Below are 22,322 nucleotides of genomic sequence, written 5' to 3' on the forward strand. Positions count from 1 at the left end.
CAAGTCAGTAGTTCATCCAACCTTAACGTAACTTGACTAAAGAGAAAGAGCTGCTTTCTTTTCCCCAGAAATCATATCCATGGGACAGCCAGAATCAGGTAATGCAGCACAACAATGCTAAATTCCTGCAAAGAAATACTTTACCTGCAACACCTATTGCTAACTGAAGACAAGCTTTGCGAAATGCTACCCACTTTCACTCAGACAGATGGTGCAGATAAACAGCTTCTGTGAGGAGGCTCGGTGCTATTCTTCTGACATAGCGGCTGGTCTTGAGTGAAAGGCCTTCTTTGCTGCCTACCTCCCCCCAATATTTATCTGAACATTTATATTATACATAGTGGTACCTTCCTTCCTGATATGCAGCTGATAGAGTCGTTTGTTAATTTTCAATTTATTTTGCAAACAGCAAGCCAGTTCTAGAGTAGAAAGGGGAGCCCAGACTAATCTATTTTGGAACCAAATCTTTTACGCAGTTATTAATATTGTAACCAAGACGCACTTTGCCTGTTGTCCTTTATAAAATGCATACAATAATGGTACAATACTTACATTGAAATACCACTGTTCATGCTAAAAGATCTCAAAAAGTTTTATATAAAAAGGCACAGGACATTTTTTTCCTCCCAAATGCACCTGATCTGGGGCTGACCATAAGATCTGTTGAGCAGTGCACTGCTAGATTTTTGGAATGAAAGATACCTGGTTCAGAAGCAGTCTAGTGGATTTGCAGCCACTATGCAATTTAGGCCTTATCTTTCAGTTCACCTGGAACAAAGTTCAGTCAAGTTTTCCAGGAGAAACTAATTCCCAAAACAGACATTTGAATTAGTTCAGACATAAGTCCTGAAGTTAGTACACATGAAAATAAGTTGATTTCTGAAAGTAAGTAGAGGTATTGCGTAACCTAATATTTAGAAGCTCTAGAGTTTTGTACTGAGCGGTTTCTCCCAAGCTCTAAAAAAAAAAAGAAAAAGAAAAAAGATACCATTTGTAACATCTAGCATAGTTTTTCCATTGGCCAGAACCCCAAACTCCAGTCTGGTGCCACTGCCATACTCAGCCAAAACCATTAAGGAGGATTGACTGGGGGGGAAGTGGGGGACCGACAAGCATAATCCTCTGAAAATTATAGACATGGTGTTTACCATTCTCTGCTGCCATGTATAGCCCAGAAAATCTATTTGCCTTATTTTTCCTAATTTAAAAGCTTTGTATTTTAGTTTAGTATTATAAATGTAAAGAAACATTTGCAAAGAACCAAATAAAAGGAACCAAAGCCAATTTACTCCACACAGATTGGATCAGCCAAGATCTCGTAAGATACAGTAACTAAATACCACATCACATAAGTGATTTGGTCATAATGCTCTGCTGAAGTCCTTGCAATTTATAAAACACAGACCATTGATACTTACATATCAAAGGTATATCATGGTCTTTAAACATTAAATTAGTGAGGCAAGTCAAACGAACATCTAACAAGATTAATTTGCGTACAAAAATAGGAACCTACATATTTAGATATTTAAAAGTATACAGGTATCTGTGTTCCTCTTTAGAAGCAATTTCCTCATTCACTTAAGGAAGAAGGTTAATTGTAATAGACGGGATTATGTTTTTTCTTCCTGTTAACAACTCAAAATGGAATTAAAACTTCCTCTAAAAGTCAGGTGACATAGGACATCAGGACTTTTTACCATTGTATTATCAAAAAGCAGGTAAACCTCACACCCAACATGATCTTTACCCCTTCAGCTACTTCCACTTATATTACAAAGCAATCTTCTTTATTAATTTCAAGTCTTATGCCCAACCTAATACAAATGTCTCCTTTGGGAATTACATTTCTCCTGGAACTATTAACTGGATTTTGTTGCAGGCAAATTAAAATAATTGTAAAGCAAATGACTGATTTTCACAAGTCAAAGAGCATTCTAAATGTCTCGCTGCTTAAAGTATTGCTCCTGCAAGAGTGCAGTGCAAGAACATACGTTGTCTGAAAAGAGCTACTTTAAAATATGCCTTAAGAACAAGTTATTTCTGGAAAATGTTTAATAATCTCTGCAAATCCATTCCTTTCAACAATTCCTCTCCCCTGTGTGCATGGGATTTTGGAGCTGATCTGTTTTCTTTCTGGAACTTTGGTGTCTTTAAGAACAGTATTTTATTTCCCACTTGACAATAAATCAATATTTTCTCTGACATTCCAGAACCTACCTCTGCATTCAGTTGGTCTAAATTATTTTAAAGTAACTCTTCACAAATCTTGTTTCTTAAAATCAATGTTTCTTACATTCAAGTTAGTCTTCACCGCTCAGAATGTCTTTATCCTCCATTTCTACTTTCTCCTTTACATTTAGGACCACAACAGTATATAAAAGTTCACAGAGAAAGTCAATGGCAAAGTCAGAAATAGAATCCATGGAGTTTAGTCTCTCACAATAACCATTAGACCAACCTCCCTTTGATTTCTAGGGGTCAATGATATTTTAATTTCATTTCTGAAACAATTTACTCCAAATGAAATTGCTACAATACAGAACAGTAGTATTTAATGAATATCAGCAACCTCACATTGAAAGTTATATACACAAGGCTTCAGGTAATTGGACAAGTGGGGCGGGATATATTTGTCCAGCAAATAAACATCATGCCATAAAGACCAATGTTGCTGATATTTTTCACTTTTATTAATATTGTGTTCTCCCAACCATCAGCCGCATGTTTCTTCCTTATGGGAAACTGTCTAACAGCAAAAGTGAAGTTGCCATTTCACATCTGGGAGCATGGAGATCAACTTGTGGTGTGAAGCAATTTGTGCTTTATTGGACTAAAATTTTTATCTACAAAACTTTTATGTTGGTAGGCTTTGTTTAGATCAAACCAAATATACTGATATACTTGTGTGCATCCATATTCAGAGAATATAGCATGCACATGAGGTCTAGATTACATCAAGTGGCTTGTGAAGTCATCAAAAACATGAGGGTATGTGACTAAGACTGTCTATCTCCTTCACATATCATACAAGAGAAACTGATGAGATTTTCAAGCCAGCAAGGAGATCTAACTACATAATTCCCAACGAGGTGTCGGTCTTTCTATATGCTCAGCTTACTCAAGATTCACTGTTAGGAAAATAAAGTGCAGGTGGGAGAAATGGGCCTTCATAACTCATCTGTTCTCTCATTGCATTATTAGAGGGCTAGATTTCACAGCTGTGATATACCAATGAAAATAATGCCATCTTTGTATGGTGGGGTGATATCTGAGGTGAATCATAAATTTACATACTGCAATCCTGTTGCGAAAAAGTAGTATTGGATTTTCTTATTTCTTCAGAAAAGCCCATCGCATTTCAGTCTACAATGTTGCAGCCGTCAAATCTAGCCCTCTGGACTAGACAGGACTTTTCCCTTCTAACTAGCAGGGGGATTTGGATGTTTGACGTATACAATATGGCAGGGTGGATTAAAAAAAAAAAATCAATTATTTATTTTTTATTTAAATTAGATTTTTATTTTGTTCTTTACGTTATAATAATAAGCTTTTCTTTTTAAAAATAAACCTGTTTCAAAAATAATCTGAAATCATTATAAAATATGGTAAGGGCAAAATCTCTGAAAACATTAAAATAAAAAGATAAATATGCGGAATCCAGGAGACTACCAAAAACTTTGATTTATAGTTTATAAAGAAAGAACCAAAGAAGGGGGGGAAAAAATCTGAACTTCTGAGGTCAAGCTTTATTAATATGGCACAACAGGTCATGTACTGTATTAAAGGCTTGATCCTGTGGGGGGTCCCAGAGGCTGTGCTACTGGTGCAAGAGACTGTAAAGTCATCACAGTCACTGGGATCTGGCTTCTGACTCCAGGAAACACCATCATATATGACATGACTAGGTAGCAAAAAGGTGTACCAAATCTAGTGTAAAGGCTCTACTTAGCTGTAAATCAACATGTTTTAATGGTTGTATCAACCAGGAAGAATGCACCTTTCTTTAGAAAATAAATGAAGTTCAAATGGAAAAGTTGATTAAAATAGATGATTTAAATCAACGCTTTAAATCATGATTTAAAATCGCCTTGATTTAAAATAAATCAGTTCATCCTGCAGTATGAGGGGGTGGGGTACAAGATGCACATTCACATGTGTTAAAGCAGTAGATTTTTTCTGCTGCACTTTGCTTTAGAATTCAGAGATACAAAATATATCAAAACGACTTGTTTTTGCTTTATCAACAAAACCTAATCTTGATCAGGTCTGGCTCCAGATGCTCCTGATATGGCTGCAGCTGCAGCCTTCCATGTTTTGGCTTTTTTCACAGATATAAACAAACAATGGCAAGGGCCTTTAAAAAGTTCCAGTTTTAGTTTTATAAACTTGTGGTTATCTATGTCCTACCAAGAGTGTAGTATGATTACTGCATTATTTAAATAGTAATGACTCTTCAAATCTAAGATCAAGTGGGCAAAAACTGTACTTAAATAACAGAAGGTGATCATTTGCATTTCAAAAATGTATCTATCTTGCTTTCCCCTCACTTTGACCAAAACATGTTGATTCACAGGGGTGTGTGTGTGTGTGTGTGTGTGTGTGCGCGTGTGCGTGTGTTTCTTTTTCAAACTTATTTATAGAGCAGAATAATGGCCCCCCTGCTAGCTTGGCATTTGCTCAAGTTTCTGTCCTTGTAAATTGAATCTGTTACTGGAATTTTTCCCCCCTCAAAATACCAAGGCACATTAACCAAGAGATAAAAAAGTTACACTGCTATATTATAAAGCGTGGGGCCGAGGGGTGTGGGGGAGATAATAGGTTGTGTGGGGGGAGTTGGTTTTTTTTTTCTTTTTTGTGGACAAATATGTGATAAGAGTTCTCAGGGGGCACTGAGAGCAAAGGGCTGTTTAAACAGAAGTGAATCATTCTCATCATGATCTGCCGACAACTTTACATTTTATTCAAATGTCAGCAGCTTAGCACATTTTAAAACTATTTAGAAAACAAAAAATAATGTAAAAAGGGGGATCGTAAGAAAACATTATGCACTTCAGAGTTAATGCACTGAAAATTCTCATCTGTGGGCTTATAATTTGTTAGTTAAACACATTCATTACTTATAGTACATTAATCTTGGCCAAAACAAATCCACATTTTTTACTCTTAATGGTGCTGAGTTTATGAGGAATTAATTATCAAATGAGTTATCGTCATTTCCCTTATAGTTCAAAGAAAGAAAATCTGACTTATCATGGGCGGACAGCAAAGATTTGGGTTGGTTATTAATCAAAGTATAATACAGGCACTACTTTTAAGTATCTGCAGATACCTTTGTTATTGCATTATTTATTTCAGTCTGAACTTTATTAAAGTAGATCTACCCAAGGAGCTAAGGGACTTTCGGCTTTTAACCATGTATACCATGGGAGAACGCACTATAACTCACAAAGCTTGAGAGTACAGTTCTTGTTATGCAAATAATTACAACAAAGCTCTTCTTCACTCTGTAGATCTTATCGAAAGTAAGGCAAGGGAGGGTGCCAGCCAGTCAACAGCATAAATCCATTAATGGTACAATGCCACCTGGTGGTCAACTGTGAGAAATGTACCTTCTTCTAAAATATTTCTCTCTTCTGAAAGAGAGTTTTAATGTATGCAAGATATAAAATTATATTGCTATTTTACATAAAGTTGACTATGTTGTCACAAGGATATCCTGTGGAACTTTTTAAATCTTTGTTTTTCCATTTTATTGCTGCTTTACCATTAGTAAGAAGCTCTTTCCTTTATTTTTAATCTATCTGTCTATCTAAACAAATGACAGGAAAACAATATATTTTATACATTCACTAAAACCCATCAAGAGATGAGATGAAACGTGACTGTGTGAGATGACAATTGCTTGTTTTTCATACTCTAAAGGCTATGATGGCTGTTTCTACAATAGTGTTGGTATTTTATATAAAAAATAGATACTGTTCTATACTCTGGTGTTCAATACCCAGTTTTTAGAGTGATTTCTTAGGCCTTGATCCTGCAGTGACCACTGTCCCCAAAGAGAACTTTAATACGAAAATGCCATTCCAGTGGGTAGATTCTGGTATGCTCATACATTGGTAAAGAAAGAGCTTCTGACAATCTAATTCTTCCTTCAGATACTACAGTGATGGATACACTGGACACTACATAAAAAGTTAAGCTTAAAAAGAGACCAAGCCTGGAAATCAGGCCAATCAAAAAAAATCTTTTTAGCTTTCTCACAACCTGCATAACAATGCAATTCAATTTGCTATGTCTTCTTTTTAAATATTACTCTCCTTCTCCCCCATGCCATTGAGGAAGAAAACCAGTGACCAGCTAGGCCCACTACTCAATGAGGAAACACAACAACAGAAAATGTGGAAATGGCAGAAGTGCTAAATGACCTTTTTGTTTCAGTTTTCACCAAAAAGGTTAGTAGCAATTGGACATATAACATAGTGAATGCCGGTGAAAACGAGGTACGATCAGAGGCTAAAATAGGAAAGAATAAGTTAAAAATTACTTAGAAAAGTTAGATGTCTTCAAGTCACCAGGGCCTGATGAAATACATCATAGAATACTCAAGGAGCTGACTGAGGCGATATCTGAGCCATTAGCAATTATCTTCTAAAAGTCATGGAAGATGGGAGAGATTATGGAGGACAAGAAAAGGGCAAATATAATGCCCATCTATAAAAAGGGGAATAACGACAACTTGTGGAATTACAGACCAGTCATCTTAACTTCAGTACCCCGAAAGATAATGGAGCAAACAATGAAGCAATCAATTTGCAAACACTTAGAAGATAATAAGGTGGTAAGTAACAGTCAACATGGATTTGTCAAGAACAAAACCTGTCAAACCAAGCTAATAGCTTTCTCTGACAGGGTAACAAGCCTTGTGGATGAGGAGAGGGAGAGAGCAGTAGATGTGGTATATTTTAACTTTAGTAAAGCTTTTGTTACTGTCTCGTATGACTATCTCATAAACAAACTATGGAAATACAACCTAGATGGAGCTACTATAAAATGGGTGCATAACTAGTTGGAAAACCATTCCTAGAGAGTAGTTATGAGTGGTTCACAGTCAAGCTGGAAGGGCATATCGAGTGGGGTCCCACAGAGATCAGTTCTGGGTCCAGTTCTGTTCAATATCTTCATAAATTATTTAGATACTGGCATAGAGAGTACACTTATAAAGTTACGGATGATACCAGGTTGGGAGTGGTCAAAAGTGCTTTGGAGGATAGGATTAAAATTTACAATGATCAAAACAAACTGGAGAAATGGTCTGAAAGAAGTAGGATGACATTCAATAAGGACAAATGCAAAGTATTTCACTTAGGAAGGAACCATCAGTTGCACACATACAAAAAGGGAAATGACCGCCTAGGAAAGAGTACTGTGGAAAGGAATCTGGGGGTCCTAATGGATCACAAGATAAATATGATCAACAGCACAACGCTGTTGCAAAAAAAGCAAACATTCTTGGATGTATTGGCAGGAGTGTTGTAAGCAAGACACAAGAAGTAATTCTACTCTACTCCGTGCTGATTAGGCCTCAACTGGAGTCCCATTCTGGGCACCACATTTTAGGAAAGATGTGGACAAATTAGAAAAATCCAGAGAAGAGCAGCAAAAATGATTATAGGTCTAGAAAACATGACCTATGAGGGAAGACTGAAAAAATTGGGTTTGTTTAGTGTAGAGAAGAGAAGACTGGGGGTGAGGGGGCATGATAATACTTTTCAAGTACATAAAAGGTTGTTACAACGAGGAAGGAGAGAAGTTATTCTTTAAACCTCTGAAGATAGGACAAGAAACAATGGGCTTAAATTGGAGCAAGGACGATTTAGGTTGAACATTAGGAAAAACTTCGTAACTGTCAGGGTAATTGAGCACTGGAATAAATGGACTAGGGAGGTTGTGGAATCTCCGTCATTAGAGATTTTAAGGAGCAAGTTAGAAAAACACCTGTCATGGTTGGTCTGGATAATACTTAGTTCTTCCATGAGTGAAGGGCACTGGACTAGAAGACCTCTTGAGGTCCCTTCCAGTCCTAAATTTCTATGATTCTATGACTATTGTGAAAGACTCACACAATCAGGGAAATTAGCTGACTATAAATGTGGAAATAATCAATCAAAGTAAACCTACTGAATCAACAGAGATTCTCTCTCTCATCTCCAGTGTTACTTGTAGCCACACGAGTTGAAAATTTTTTAGACTTCTCACATAGCAGTCTGATTTTAAGTTGTTGATATCCTGCTACATGTTAAACTTTCAGATCCATTTTCTGCCATTTCTGTTGATGAAACTATGTCCAAAATTGATACAAATGAAGAATTGCATCAAGAATAAGTAATTTGTATAGTATCTATAATAGAATCTTGATGGCCATGTTTTGATAGAAGATCTCTCCTTAGATTGCAATGTGTCACTGAAGCAAGTAACTTAAAAGAACAGTTTCTCACAATGTAGTGGAGTGCAAGTAGTATTTTAAAATAGACTATCCAAAGAAGGGGGGAACATGCTGTCCTGATAGAGCAGAGACGTGAGTCCTCAATAGAATGATGATCGTTCAAGCAGCCATAATCTTGGAGTGTTCCTGGACCTGAAGGAAGTAGACTGAAATTAGCTGTCTAATGATGAGCAAGTAGTTTGGGAGCATGATTACATAGGGGGAGCTCTCAGGACCAAGTTTGAACTGAGTGACATTGGTTATTTCCAGGTACAACTATGAGGCTACTACTCAAAATAAAGTGTTCCTCCACTCAAAGCAACTCTCTCTTGTTAAGTTACAGCAAACATTTACAATATATGCAATATTAATTTCCAAACCAATACATTAATGCATTGTTACATTTTGCACAGAAAATATTAATAATCAGGAATTGTGGAAGCTAAGAATCCTACAGCAACGTTAACTCAGTACTTGCACATATATAATATTTACACATGGAGACCCCTATCCTATCACTGGATAAATATGTGCAGACACACACTTGCACCCATGCATTGTTCCAGTGAGGCTCCACAAATGCAAAGGTCCAAATGCAGGACTGGATGCTTAGCCAAAAAACTCCAGATCAATACTACCAACGTGCACTGAAGCAGAGTTAATGATAGTGCAGGAAGCTTTAACTCTTGCATTTTGTGATTTTTAAATGTTATTCCAACTGCTCGGTTAACACCTGGTTGTTTAGAGCGTATAGGGGCAGAGAAGGCCTCCAATAGCATAGTCATTAAAATGGATAGTTAGGCTTTGAAGTTCACACCTCATTAAGGCAAGGTCATGGGAAAGGATGAGTTTCGATCTTTGCTACCACTACTGTTCTGTTGAAGAAAACTTCCTGCAAGGCTGGGCTACCAAGGCAGCAGCACATTGTTTGCACTGTGATGGATGCACTGTGCCAACAGAAAGTGTTTTTCATCTTTAAAAAAGGGACAGAAATTGCTGGAACTCTAAAATGAGGAGATCTGCAGCAGTGGCACCAGTTCAGGTATTTCTTGCTGGGGCAAATTCCACTCCCGCTCCCCCCAGCAGGTACCCCACTTGTCCTTTCCCTGCACAGACCCCAGGTCTCCGTCAGCCAGAGAGGGTATGTCTTCAGAAAGAGTATGTTAAGCACCTGCGGCTAAACTGTGTCAGCTGACTTGAGCTTGCCAAGCTTAGGCCGCAGGGCTGTAAAATTGCGGTGCAGCCATTTGGGCTCAGGTGGGAGCTCTGGGATCCTCCCCCTACTGGGGTCCCAGAGCTCAAGCTTTAGTCTGAACCTAAATATTTACACTGCAATTTTACAGCCCCACTGTCCAAGCCCTGTGAGCCAGAGTCAGCAGACATGGGCCAGCTGCGGGGGTTTAATTGCAGCGTAGACATACTCAGAGTCTCCCCTCTCTCTTACCCATACAGTGCATGAACCAGTGCCACCAAAAGCCGAGTTCTCGGCTGACTCCCCTGCACTCTGCCTCACAGGAAAGGACTCCTTATGTTTCCTCTCAACAACATCATTTCGCCTGACTGCCCCTCCATCTGGATGGAGGAGCAGCCAGGCCAAATTTGAGTAGTAATGTGACTCTGTGCACCTGGTCGCAATGCCACTCACTGAAATTTGGTCCAGCCATCGCAAAGTGTGCCTTCTTCCGGCCAGGTCAAATTTCAGCAGCATTGGAACCATGCAGCCAGAGCAATGTTTCAGGCTCCTGTGGCAGTAGCCAAACTGATTTAACATGGAAGCAGTGCTTAAAAACGGTCAGGAAAGGCCCCCACCAGCTCCGTGGCCTATGGAACTTTGACCAATGCAGAAGCCTTGAGAGGAGGCATTTGCTCCCTCCCCCAGCATCCCCAATTGGCACCAGAGATCTGGAGATTTTCCTGTTCCTGAGGTTAAGGTAGTGAGGTGTTTTGCATTGTTTGAAAATACAAAGAAGTATTTGGCTGTGATTCAGAGACATGTACAATCTTCCTCCTGTAAGCTGGCCCAGCAGCACCTTCTGTGCAAGTCAGGTTGGGCAGAGACAAAGTGCAATGTCACAGTGGGGAGGTCCGAATTCAAGTTTTAGCAGATGCCAATGGCCCATATTCTACCATCTATTCACACTGCATAGCCCCTTACTCCATTTGATTTTAGGGGGGGACTAACTCACAGAGTGAAGTGCTTCTCAATGCTAAGTTCTGAAGCCATCTTTTAAATTGTTTATAACTTTATTATTCAACCAATCTTTATCAAGCGTGGTCACTGACTATGTATATGCCTTAGTTATGGACCCCCTGCATGGCAAGTTTCAAAGTTCAACCTGTGTGTGAATTCAGCAGGAAGTGTACAGGGCATTTTAAATTTTAAAGGAAGGAAGTTTTCCCCTTTCACAGAGAGCTCAAACAGCTGAATAGATTTTGCTCAAACATCTCGAAACTGTTCATGTCTGGACAGAACTCACAAGTGAAAAAATCTCAGCCACTAAAGTAATTTGAGGTTTTTGTTGTATGTTTTTAAAGCTAGTTTATAACCTCTTGTTTTCAAAATTTCATAAGTGAAACTGTTTAGCCATTTCGTTTTTGCCAGGCATTACCACTTGGCCACTAAATAAAATTAGCAGTTTTCAGTTTGAAGCACAGGATTTACCAGAAAAACTAAGATGCACATTTTATCCCATTGGGTTTAATAAAAATGGTTCTGAGAAAACATACCAATCTCTAAATTATTTCCAATTTTGCTCATCACAAATGCCTCACACATTTGTATGTTTGTTACAATTTTATATTTAAAGCTGTTATAAGATTTATGTTTCTCTTATTATTGTATGTTTGTTAAGTTTGTATTTTTAAAATCTTTCTGTGGTATGTTCAGTCTGAACTGCTTTTTTTTCTTAAATTGCCCTTTTCAGGGATCAGGCATACCCTCACTGAAACTGGAAATATCCTAAGGAAAACAAAATGTTTTCTAAAAAACAAGAAGTTTAGTGCAATAACCTTTTATAGAGGAGCTACATAACATATCAAACTACAGGTCGGTTGAACAGTGGTATAGTTATCAGCTCTTTCAGATTCTAAGATAATTGGAAAAAATCCTATCAAATATTGCTTGAACTTGAGGTCCCAAAGAGAAATATGTTATGTAGGCTCCATGAGAAAATGAAACCTGCTAATCTGTTTTCCAAGTGAAACATTTTAGGTGATTGCTCTAACCTGGGGCACAATACATTCTCTCCATGGCATCGTTGTCACAGGAATCTTCAACCTCACTCCACCTGCTAAAATACGTTAGCTGAATGTGTCCTAAAAACAAAACGACAGGAGAAATCAAAACATTTTTCCCTTCCATTTTCTACAGAAGTGAACTGTAATTACTCCTTTTGTAGCTAAAAACAGTATCATTAAGAATAATGGCATCATTAAGTACTAGAAGCTATTACTGGGGGTGAATTTGCTGCACTGATAATGAAGCTCTAGACAGGAAATGAAGATACTAATTACAAGATAAAACGCCTACCCACTTAATTGGAAGCAACAGCGAATAAAAAGAAATGCATTTGCAAAAGTTCCTGACCTCTATCATTCAATAAGACGTTGTTTGGGTTCAAATCGCGGCACACAATTCCTTCTCTATGTAAAGCATCAAGGGCTACAACCATTTCAGCTGCCCATCTTTGAATGCAACCCTCTGGGATGTAAAATCTGGAGGTTAGTGCTAGTCTTTTGTCGAGGTCCTGAAAAATGTGATGTATTTCCTTCTCTCCTTCTAGTGCTATTTCACTCTTGTCCTCCACTACTGTCTCTTTGCTTTCAACTTTTGGTAAGAGAGCAGAGTTTGTTCTCTCTTTACCAAAGTCTTCCGTTTGATCAGAAAATAGCAACATTTCTTGATTTCTTACATTGCCTCCATCTAAGCTATGCTCTTTAGCACCTGAGAGTGAGTTAGAAATAAATAAGAAATTTTCTTCTGTGCTTGCTGCATTTAATGATGAGGAAGAAATTGCTCCGAGTCCTTGAAACTGAGCCACATCTTCTGAACTAGCCAGGTCAATGTCAGACATAAATAGTGTCCCGACAATTTCCTGAGTGACATCATATTGTCCTTCCGATTCCTTGCTAGAAGGATGGCCCAATTCTGGCACCACATGATTCAACTTTTGATCAAGTGCTTTGCATTGCTCTGTACTATTATTTAATTGTAAGACATCAGGAGTTTCTAACAGTTTGCTTTCCAAGATGTTTACATCAGTCTTTGTAAGCTTTTTGGGCCTAACCACTGGTGCTTCTTCCAGTTTCTCAGATACACCAGGTAAATTTATCAGAAGATCAGGCCTTCCTTCATCAGCACTACTTACATCATCAAAAGCAGCATCCTTAAAAGAAATTACCGGCACAGAGTCATTGGAACCACGGCTTATTGTGTCCTGGGCTCTAAAGCCCACCTTGCTTTCCATGGTTTCAAGACTCCTGTTATGATCTGGTACAGAAAAAAATGGCTTTAAAGATTCTGATTTTAAGCTATACAATTTATCTCCAAAATCAAGCCCCAGAAGTTCACTGGTGCTGTCTTTACTGTCTATTCTGAAGAATTCCATAGGGCTGTGCTTGGATTTACTTAATGAGTCTGATATCCTAATAGGACTAAGTATTTCCAGGTCAGCATCTTCAGTGAAAAACTTTAGCTCCTGAGAGGTGATCTGAGAGCTGAAGCTATCATTGCCAACTAAAGTATGTGCCTGTAAACATCCTAACTCTTTGGTTTTAAGATCTTCTCCCCCTGGTTTCAACATAGGTTCCTCATTTAAAGAGCCAGGATCAATTTTTTCTTGCCCATATTCATTGCATAATGTTAAATAACTAATAGTGCATTCTTCTTCTGAACTTGACCCAGAATCTGTCCATTTGGGAGAACCTTCTTGACCATCTTCCTGGTTACTACTCTCATCTTGAGAACTTGGTGTAAGGCTGCTCTTCAGTGGTATAACTCTCAGCACGTTCCCCCCACTGCTTCCTCTGGAGTCAACACTACTGCTGATTTCTGTAGGGCTAGGGGTTGGCAGCTGCAGGTGAATTTTAGTAGAACTTTTGAGTTCATGGATTTCAAAGCTTTCTTCGGGGCTTCTGTTTAAGAATTTACTGATGTAAGACCACAGTTTGCCTCCTGCAAAAGAAGAAAAAGAAAAATCACAATTTAACTCAGAACTAAAAAACTGTTTCATTATGATATAAAATACACAAGTGTAAATTACTTCCTTATGCCAATTAAAGGAGGTTATAACTGCTATTTCAATAGAGAATAGCTAGAGGGACCCTGTCGACTTAATTCATAGTTCAAACAAATTTATTAATACATTCATGTTAGTAGCATCATCTTAGATTATTAAAATAGAAAGAATGTTTAAAATCCTACAGAGCTGTCTCTAACCAAGTTGTTTCAGGATTACAACTGCTCTTCCGGACACATCAAGAATCAGAGAAAATTTAAGGTTCCCCACAAACATTCTGCATTTCCTGAGATGATTCTGAATCACAGCTCCAATCTTCTATGTGACATCAGGGGAGGAAAAAAGGAGGGATGGAATAAAGGAGGAATCATTATCAAGTTCTAGGTTTCCCCCCTCTTCCGTTTTGTGGATATTAGTGCCCCTCCACTCCCTAATAGTAGGATACAGATACAGATATTTCTTCTCTTGCTTTTTGAAGATATCTTATTGGTCTGTTAAATCAGGATTTCTTGCCAAGTTAAGATTTCTTCCCTGATACCTTGCTATATTATGCCATTTTTTTTGCTGGGGGAGGCAGGTGGATTTTAATCAATACACTTCAGTAACAAATATCAGAATCTATGGCTAAAGAGGAAGAAATAAGACAGAGCATCTGTCTCTGTCCCAAACTAAGCCCAGTTCTCTCATCTCTGAGAAGTCCAAGAAAGTTACAGTACTTGGCTGCAGATAAGCTTTGGAAATAATACAATTGGACTGTTACTCTTCAAAAGCTTGAAAATTCTATTAATGCTTGTTATAAACAATTACAGATCATGGGTACAAAGCAGAAGGTTGCACAAAATGAAATTAGATGATACTAGAATAATAGAATCATAGAAGATTATCATTGGAAAAGACCTCAGGAGGTCATCTAGTCCAACCCCCTGCTCAAAGCAGGACCAATCCTAACTAAATCACCCCAGCCAGAGGTTTGTAAAGCTGGGCCTTAAAAACCTCTAAGGATGGAGATTCTACCACCTCCCTAGGTAACCCATTCCAGTGCTTCATCACCCTCCTAGTGAAATAGTTTTTCCTAATATCCAACCTAGACCTCCCCCACTGCAACTTGAGACCATTGCTCCTTGTTCTGCCATCACTGAAAACAGCTTAGTTCCATCCTCTTGGAACCCCCCTTCAAGTAGTTGAAGGCTGCTATCAAATCCTCCCTCATTCTCTTCTGCAGACTAAATAAGACCAGTTCCCTTGGCCTCTCCTCATAAGTCATGTGCTGCAGCACCCAGTCTGCTGGACTCTCTCCAATTTTATCTAAGAAATTGACCTCAAGCAGGCAGAGGGAGGTCCTAGAAGACTTTCCAGGGGGAGAAATGAGAATTCATGCAGTTCCCTTTCAAAATAACAGAGTTTACTGAAATTCCTGAAAGTACATGTGATCTAACAAGATCTTCACTAGCTATGATGAAGCTAAGTGTATCAAATAAAAAAATATTAACAGAAAAGTCTAACAGTTTGGAAACTGATGGTAAGGAGGACAATTTGGATCTATTCACATACATGCCCTTAACCTACAAGATGTAAACAGGTGTCAGGGTGTCATTACCTTGACATTCCCATAAAATTAAATGTGACTGTCCCAGCTACATGGGAAGGAAAACCTGGAGAGTGTCCCGATATAGAAAACACTGAGAATCAATCATTGATTATATCATAATTTTAGATCCCGATTTTAAGATGTTCATGGTTACTGTGAATACATATCTGTATTTAAATGAGTTATATGGAATGTTATCTCATTTTATTGTATTCCATACAAGTTTTAGAGCTGGTCAAATTTTGGGAGGGTTGCTAAAGTTTGATGCTTTGTCCACAATTTGCCCCTCCCCCTCACACAAAGAATTCAAAACAAAAATGTTTTAAACAGTTTGTTAAAAAATATAGTTTCAAATTTTCAGTTCTGAGTTCAGCACTGCCACCATTTCTCTCTCACTTTAGCAGTAGTAGAGGGAAGGGGGGCGAACGTGGGGTTGGGGAACCACTCTCCCTTCTTCACCTGTCCCTTTTGACTTTTATCCCCAATTGGAAAAAAAGAGGGAGCAAAAGTGAGTGGGATTTTTATTCCACAATTCTCACTGAAAATTTAAAAAATAATTTATTTTTTAAGTTTTGTTGAAATCATGTTTTTTAAATGCTAAAAATTTGGCAAAATAATTTTGCCGAGCTCATTCATTTATATATAGTGGAAATATTCATGGCTTGCCTCTACCAATTAATACACTTCATTTGACAACACTCCCCTAACCCATCCATAAATATAGACCTGGGAACTTCTTGCACATAAGTGGATTGTAATGGAGCTTCCATACGAGAGCAGCAGTCCACTGACACTTAAAAGGTGGCAGAATGCAGGCTTAGCTTTTATACACCATTGAGGCTGGAAGAAACTCCCTGTCTAAGGGTATGTCTACATCTACAATTTTGCAGCGCTGGTTGTTACAGCTGTATTAGTACAGCTGTATAGGGCCAGCGCTGCAGAGTGGCCACACTTACAGCAACCAGCGCTGCAAGTGGTGTTAGATGTGGCCACACTGCAGCGCTGTTGGGCGGCTTCAAGGGGGGTTCGGGGAACGCGAGAGCAAACCGGGGAAGGAGACCAGCTTCGCCGCGGTTTGCTCTCGCGTTCCCCGAACCCCCTGTAAACCGCAGGGAAGGAGACCTGCTTGCACGGGGGTTCGGGGAACGCGAGAGCAAACCGGGGAAGGAGACCAGCTTCGCCGCGGTTTGCTCTCGCGTTCCCCGAACCACCCAGCAAACCGCAGGGAAGGAGACCTACTTGCTCGGGGGTTCGGGGAACGCGAGAGCAAACCGGGGAAGGAGACCAGCTTCGCCGCGGTTTGCTCTCGCGTTCCCCGAACCCCCTGTAAACCGCAGGGAAGGAGACCTGCTTGCACGGGGGTTCGGGGAACGCGAGAGCAAACCGGGGAAGGAGACCAGCTTCGCCGCGGTTTGCTCTCGCGTTCCCCGAACCACCCAGCAAACCGCAGGGAAGGAGACCTGCTTGTTCGGGGAACGCGAGAGCAAACCGGGGAAGGAGACCAGCTTCGCCGCGGTTTGCTATCGCGTTCCCGGAACCACCCAGCAAACCGCAGGGAAGGAGACCTGCTTGTTCGGGGAACGCGAGAGCAAACCGGGGAAGGAGACCAGCTTCGCCGCGGTTTGCTCTCGCGTTCCCCGAACCACCCTGCAAACCGCAGGGAAGGAGACCTGCTTGCTCGGGGTTCGGGGAACGCGAGAGCAAACCGGGGAAGGAGACCAGCTTGATTACCAGAGGCTTCCTCAGGTATGCTGGGATACCTGCTTATTCCACGGAGGTCAAGAAAAGCGCTGGTAAGTGTCTACACTTGATTACCAGCGCTGGATCACCAGCGCTGGATCCTCTACACCCGAGACAAAACGGGAGTACGGCCAGCGCTGCAAACAGGGAGTTGCAGTGCTGGTGATGCCCTGCAGATGTGTACACCTCCTAAGTTGCAGCGCTGTAACCCCCTCACCAGCGCTGCAACTTTGTGATGTAGACAAGCCCTAAGAGAGATGTGGTTGGGGCATAGGAGCTGTACTATCAGAGAACCAAAGGTGGCATGGGGACCCTGGGCATCTACATCTCCCTAGGTATTTCTGCTAGTAAGGTGACCCAGGACATTATTGTTTTTTTTATGTTTCATAGACATTTGACCTTATCAATGTAAAAGACACTCAACTCACTATATAACGGTTTAAAAAGAAAACAGCACATGCAGTTTTTTTTAAAAGGTTTTTATTTTTGATGCTTTTTAACAGAGAATACAATTCTCTTAGTCCTAGTAAGCATCTAAAGATGGTCAATAGGCCAGCTTCCAATTATCATAGTTAAGACAAAAAAAAATAATCAAATTTACATTATTCTGACACTAGTGAAAACAGTTTAAATGGCCATACTGCCTTCCCTTTAATAATTATTCCTATTATAAACCTTCCTCCTTTAAAAGCTTAGAGAAAAAAGTTTATGATTCACTAATTACTTGTAGTAGGAAACGATGAAAAACTGTTGCTTACTGCTTTCTGATTTACAGTTAAGTGCAACTAAATGAAAAACCATTTGATTAAATGTCCGAATTCATACATATAGCTGTTTATGTATAAGTATTTCAAGACTGGCCTCCTGGTCAAGTGCAAATATGTAAATAAATGCTGTTCAATAATTTTGTTCAATACTGAAAACCAACAATTTTATTCCCTTCTGAAAATGCTCAATCCAGGGTCAAACAAGAGTGATATTTGTTTCTGGGTATATAATTATGTTTTTATGAGTGACACATAAATAATCTCCTCCTCCTCCCACCATGTGTTGTGTAAGATCAAGAAAACCCATTAGCAAACCATGCTAATATTGTATCAGGAATCTATAAAAACTAAAATTACAGAAGTTAGTCCATGCAAGCAGGCTTCAGTCACTTTGTCAAATATTGTCTAACATACTAATTAACTGTGAAAAGTATCACCACAAAACTGAAGTTTATTCATCTTCAATAGAATCACAAGAAAACTAGCATCAATGCAACCAAGTTTCCGAAATCTAATCTTTCTACCACAAAGTTGCCAGTCATTCTATACATTTTATAGTATAGATCGGGGTGGGCAAACTACGGCTCATGGGATTGCCACCCCCGTGGCGCTGTGGGCCCCGCGCTGCTCCCAGAAGCAGCCAGCACCACGTCCCTGTGGCTCCCAGGAGAGGGAGGACAGAGGGCTCCATGTGCTGCCCTCACCTTTGGGAACCATCCCCCACAGCTCCCATTGGCTGGGAACGGGGAACTGCAGCCACTGGGAGCTTCGGGGGGGGAGGTACCCACAGGCAAGGGCAGCATGCAGAGCCCTCTGCCCCTCCCTCCCCCAGGGGCCACAGTGCTAGCCGCTTTCAGAAGTGGCGCGGGGCCAGGGCAGGCAGGCACAGAGCCTGCCTGTCCTAGCCCCAGTGCGTGCCACTGCCACTCCGGAGCTGCACCAGGTCAGGGGTGCCGCACCCCAAACACCTCTGTACCCTGCATCCCAACCCCCTGCCCTGAACCCTCTAACCCCCTGCCCTGAGCCCCCACCACACCCTGCCTGCATGTCAACCCCCGCTACACCCCAATCCCCTGCCCTGAGCCCCTTGCTACACCTCACATCCCTCCTGCACCCCAACCCCGTCGCACCCCATACCCCTCCTGCACCCCAACCCCCTGCCATGAGCCCCCTCCGAGCCCACTCCCACACTCCACACCCCATACCCCTCCTCCGCCCCAACCCCTTGCCCTGAGCCCCTTTCTGCACACCGCACCCCTCTCACACCTTGCACTCCCTCCCACACCCCAATGCCCTGCCCCAGCCCTACATTTATGGCCCTGCATGCAATTTTCCCACCCAGATGTGGCCGTCGGGCCAAAAAGTTTGCCCACCCCCAGTACATCACCGCTAATGTACTAAAATGTATTTGTGGCATGGAAAATATGAAGTGTTTCCTATGTGCAATGTGGAAGAGTTAATTTTGCAGCAGAACTCTTCAACGTGACTCCGATTTGCAATCTAGTTCCTTAAAAAAGAGAGTGAAGTAATTTAACTTTTGACATTTCTAGCAAGTGCTGGGCATTTTTTTAACTACATAAGGCCTAATCACTTCAGTTGGGATAGGAGAAGTCCTTTTTCTTAAAAATATTTACCTAATACAAAAATCCACACAAACCATGGCTGAGCATTCCAGAAGGAATTTAAGAAAGTTAAGCGCACCTGGAAAGTGGGATCTCAGAACAGAAGTGGAAATCCAGCCATATCGGTTGCTACCAGGAACCACTACAATATGAACTGAAAGAGAGTGCATTCCAAGTAAATTTTACTTTAATCAAGTACTAGTGCCAAGGTAAAAAATAATATTTGACTCATATATAGGAGACATTTTCCAGCTGAAACTTTTTTCTGCCAAAAAAATGCAGATCCGGCTGACCAAAACATTTCGTGAATTCATGTCAATGTCAGCAAATTGTTTCATTCCGGAAAAAAAATTAATTCAGAAATGTCAAAAGATGAATGCCCTGATCACTGGGCTACAGGTTACTTTGATGCAGTTCTTTCTCAAATTTCATCTGTTCAAACTGTTACGCTTTGGCTAAGTAGGTAACTATTCACTGGTCCAGAGAGAAAGAGAATCACTCCATAGCCCAATGATTAGGGAGGTGGGATACCCAAGTTTTAGTCCTTGCTCCAATTAATTTTCAGTTATTTATACGAAGTAGCACATTTCCTCCACATATCTCAAAACACCTTACACATAAGGATTAGTATAATCTCTGTGGTACAAATGTGGAAACTGAAGCACAGGTGAAGTGACTTGCTCAATGACACCCCATAGGGCAGTGAAAGAGCCAGGAATAGACTTGTCTCTCCTAACCCCCAGTCCTGTGCCACTGGAGAACATTAGCTACAATGGAAACATATTTTTAAAAGTGAACTTGTATGCAGAAAAATGTGTACAATGCATGTATAGCACAGAGCATATTAGTCACTGAGACAGCATAGGCATGTTACACACAGAAGATTAGATCTGCGCCTCCCAAAGAGATGAATCGTAAAAGTCAGTGTCCAAGAAAGTGAATGCAATCAAATTTGAATGCAATCAAAAGCAAAGTGGCTGGGCAGTGACACTGAGCAGGAGTCCTGTTAGTTCCACAATTTTTAGATTTTCTTTTAAATGTTTTCTGTAGGGTAAGGGTGGGTGTAATGCTATTTTGAAGTAGTGACAAAGACAAGAAGATACAAAGACTTTAGGATAAGTATCATTAGGATGAAAGAAAATCTGACAGACCAGTAAATTCAGTTTCCTAACCATGCTTTAGTTTCAGTTTACAAGAGGAATTAATGTCCTGTTGAATTTTGACTCATCCAGTCTGCAGACACGTTACATTGCAAGTTCACATCCTGAAAAACTAAGCGGATGTATCCAACAAAACAATCGTTTAGCTTTTGCTAAGTTGGCCCAAGAGTCTGCAATGGAGGGCTGTGTAACCTGATTATAGCTGAAAAATTGGGGCCATACTGGATTTGGGCTTTGGTAAATAAAGTTAAAGACAACAATCTAGGTTCCCAAATAACCATGACCACACAGGGGAGAGAGAAGAGACGTATTGAGACACATCTACTCAAGTAACCCTTCAAAACTTTCCCAAATTCTGTACCTTAGTGGAGAAAGAGGGAAATGGTTTCAAGATTCATAAGGACCATTGTGATAATCTAGTTTGACCTTCTTTACAGCACAGGCATAGAACTTTCTCCAAATAATTAATTTTGAACTAGGGTATATGTTTAACAAAAAAAACCAAACCAAAACAAAACCACCACAGTCCTGATTTATGAAAACCATGATATTCCGCCCTATTGAAAATACATCTCTCCCTACTGCTCCTTTGATCACAAGCCACATCAAGTATCTCATGTTTTGTGAGCAGCACTGCTGGCAGAAAAAATAAAATCCAGATCTTGTAAAGAGGAGATGCAGCCATCAGTCAACCTCATAATATAAAATGATTAAACATACATATTTATGTGTGTGCAGTGCCCGACGTAACTGGGACCTCACGTCTGGGCACTACCATAACATAAGCAATAACTCCAATGCATAATAACAGTAGCAGCAGTGGAGGCTGTAGTGTACATAGGAGTTTATCACCAGAATCTCTAACATGACAGTACAGTAGTTAAAAACAGAGTCCTACATATATTACCACCATTGCTAACTGTGGTGGCGAATAAGTGGTACAAAGTTTGCTAGCATAGAAGAAGCCCGTGTGCCCACCATCTGACAAAAATTGAGAGAGAGCTATCATTTCAAACCGGCCTTTGGACAAGAACAGAACAGCCACTACTACATTCTTGGGACTGGCAACAGAATCTTTAGGGCTAGTAATGTAATCCATTCTGACCAGCAAGTCCCTAGTTTGGCAAGACAGACCACCACTGAATTGTTGTCCATTAGTTCCCATACCCTGAAAGCCTCTTCAATTTGAAGTTTCTTGAGTTCTCTCCAGACTGATAGGAGCTCCAGCTTGTTTATGCTTAAAGAGATCTGACAGTTTCCAACAGCCACTTAAAGTCTGATGTACCACGGAAGCCCCCCAGCCTGTTTTTGAAGCATCTGTTTCTAAAATTTCTGGCATTGGTAGTGCCAAAAAAAACTGAGGCCTTGTTAACATCACACTGGCTCTCCACCACAGTACATCTTGCCAAATACTTTCTGACAAAGCTACCAGATAACTTTGTGGACTTTCTTGTCTCAAACACACCCCTCTAAAGCCCTCTTACGTTTTGTGATCATGGGAAGAGTTTATAAGGGAATCCACCAGCCCCATTAACTGCGTTTGGAGGAATGACAGCATCACCACTTCTAGGTAAAACAATAATGTTTTCTTCTTAAATCAAAGAATGTTTGGGGGTCAAGTTTTCTGAGTCCGGTTTAAAACCCAATAGTTTTAAACCTGACAGCGGATATAAGATGTGCAGTAAAGGGAGTGGGTGTAAAAGCAATAGCAAAGCCCTTCGCA

The 22,322-nt window shown here is 40.3% G+C and overlaps 1 protein-coding gene across 3 annotated transcripts in view; it reads right to left on the minus strand.

Moving 5' to 3' along the window:
* The window catches only part of RPS6KC1 (ribosomal protein S6 kinase C1), a 111,844-nt gene that overhangs the window by 9,517 nt on the left and 80,005 nt on the right, over positions 1 to 22,322 (minus strand). For all 3 annotated transcript variants that reach the window (XM_050950213.1, XM_050950215.1, XM_050950212.1), the window contains 2 exons: positions 12,072 to 13,658; positions 11,711 to 11,800 (listed from right to left, as the gene is read on the minus strand). In XM_050950213.1, the coding sequence (XP_050806170.1) occupies positions 11,711 to 11,800; positions 12,072 to 13,658 (1,677 nt within the window). The remainder of the gene's footprint in view (positions 1 to 11,710; positions 11,801 to 12,071; positions 13,659 to 22,322) is intronic.

Source organism: Gopherus flavomarginatus, chromosome 4 (assembly GCF_025201925.1).
Source record: "Gopherus flavomarginatus isolate rGopFla2 chromosome 4, rGopFla2.mat.asm, whole genome shotgun sequence".
NCBI lineage: Eukaryota > Metazoa > Chordata > Testudines > Testudinidae > Gopherus > Gopherus flavomarginatus.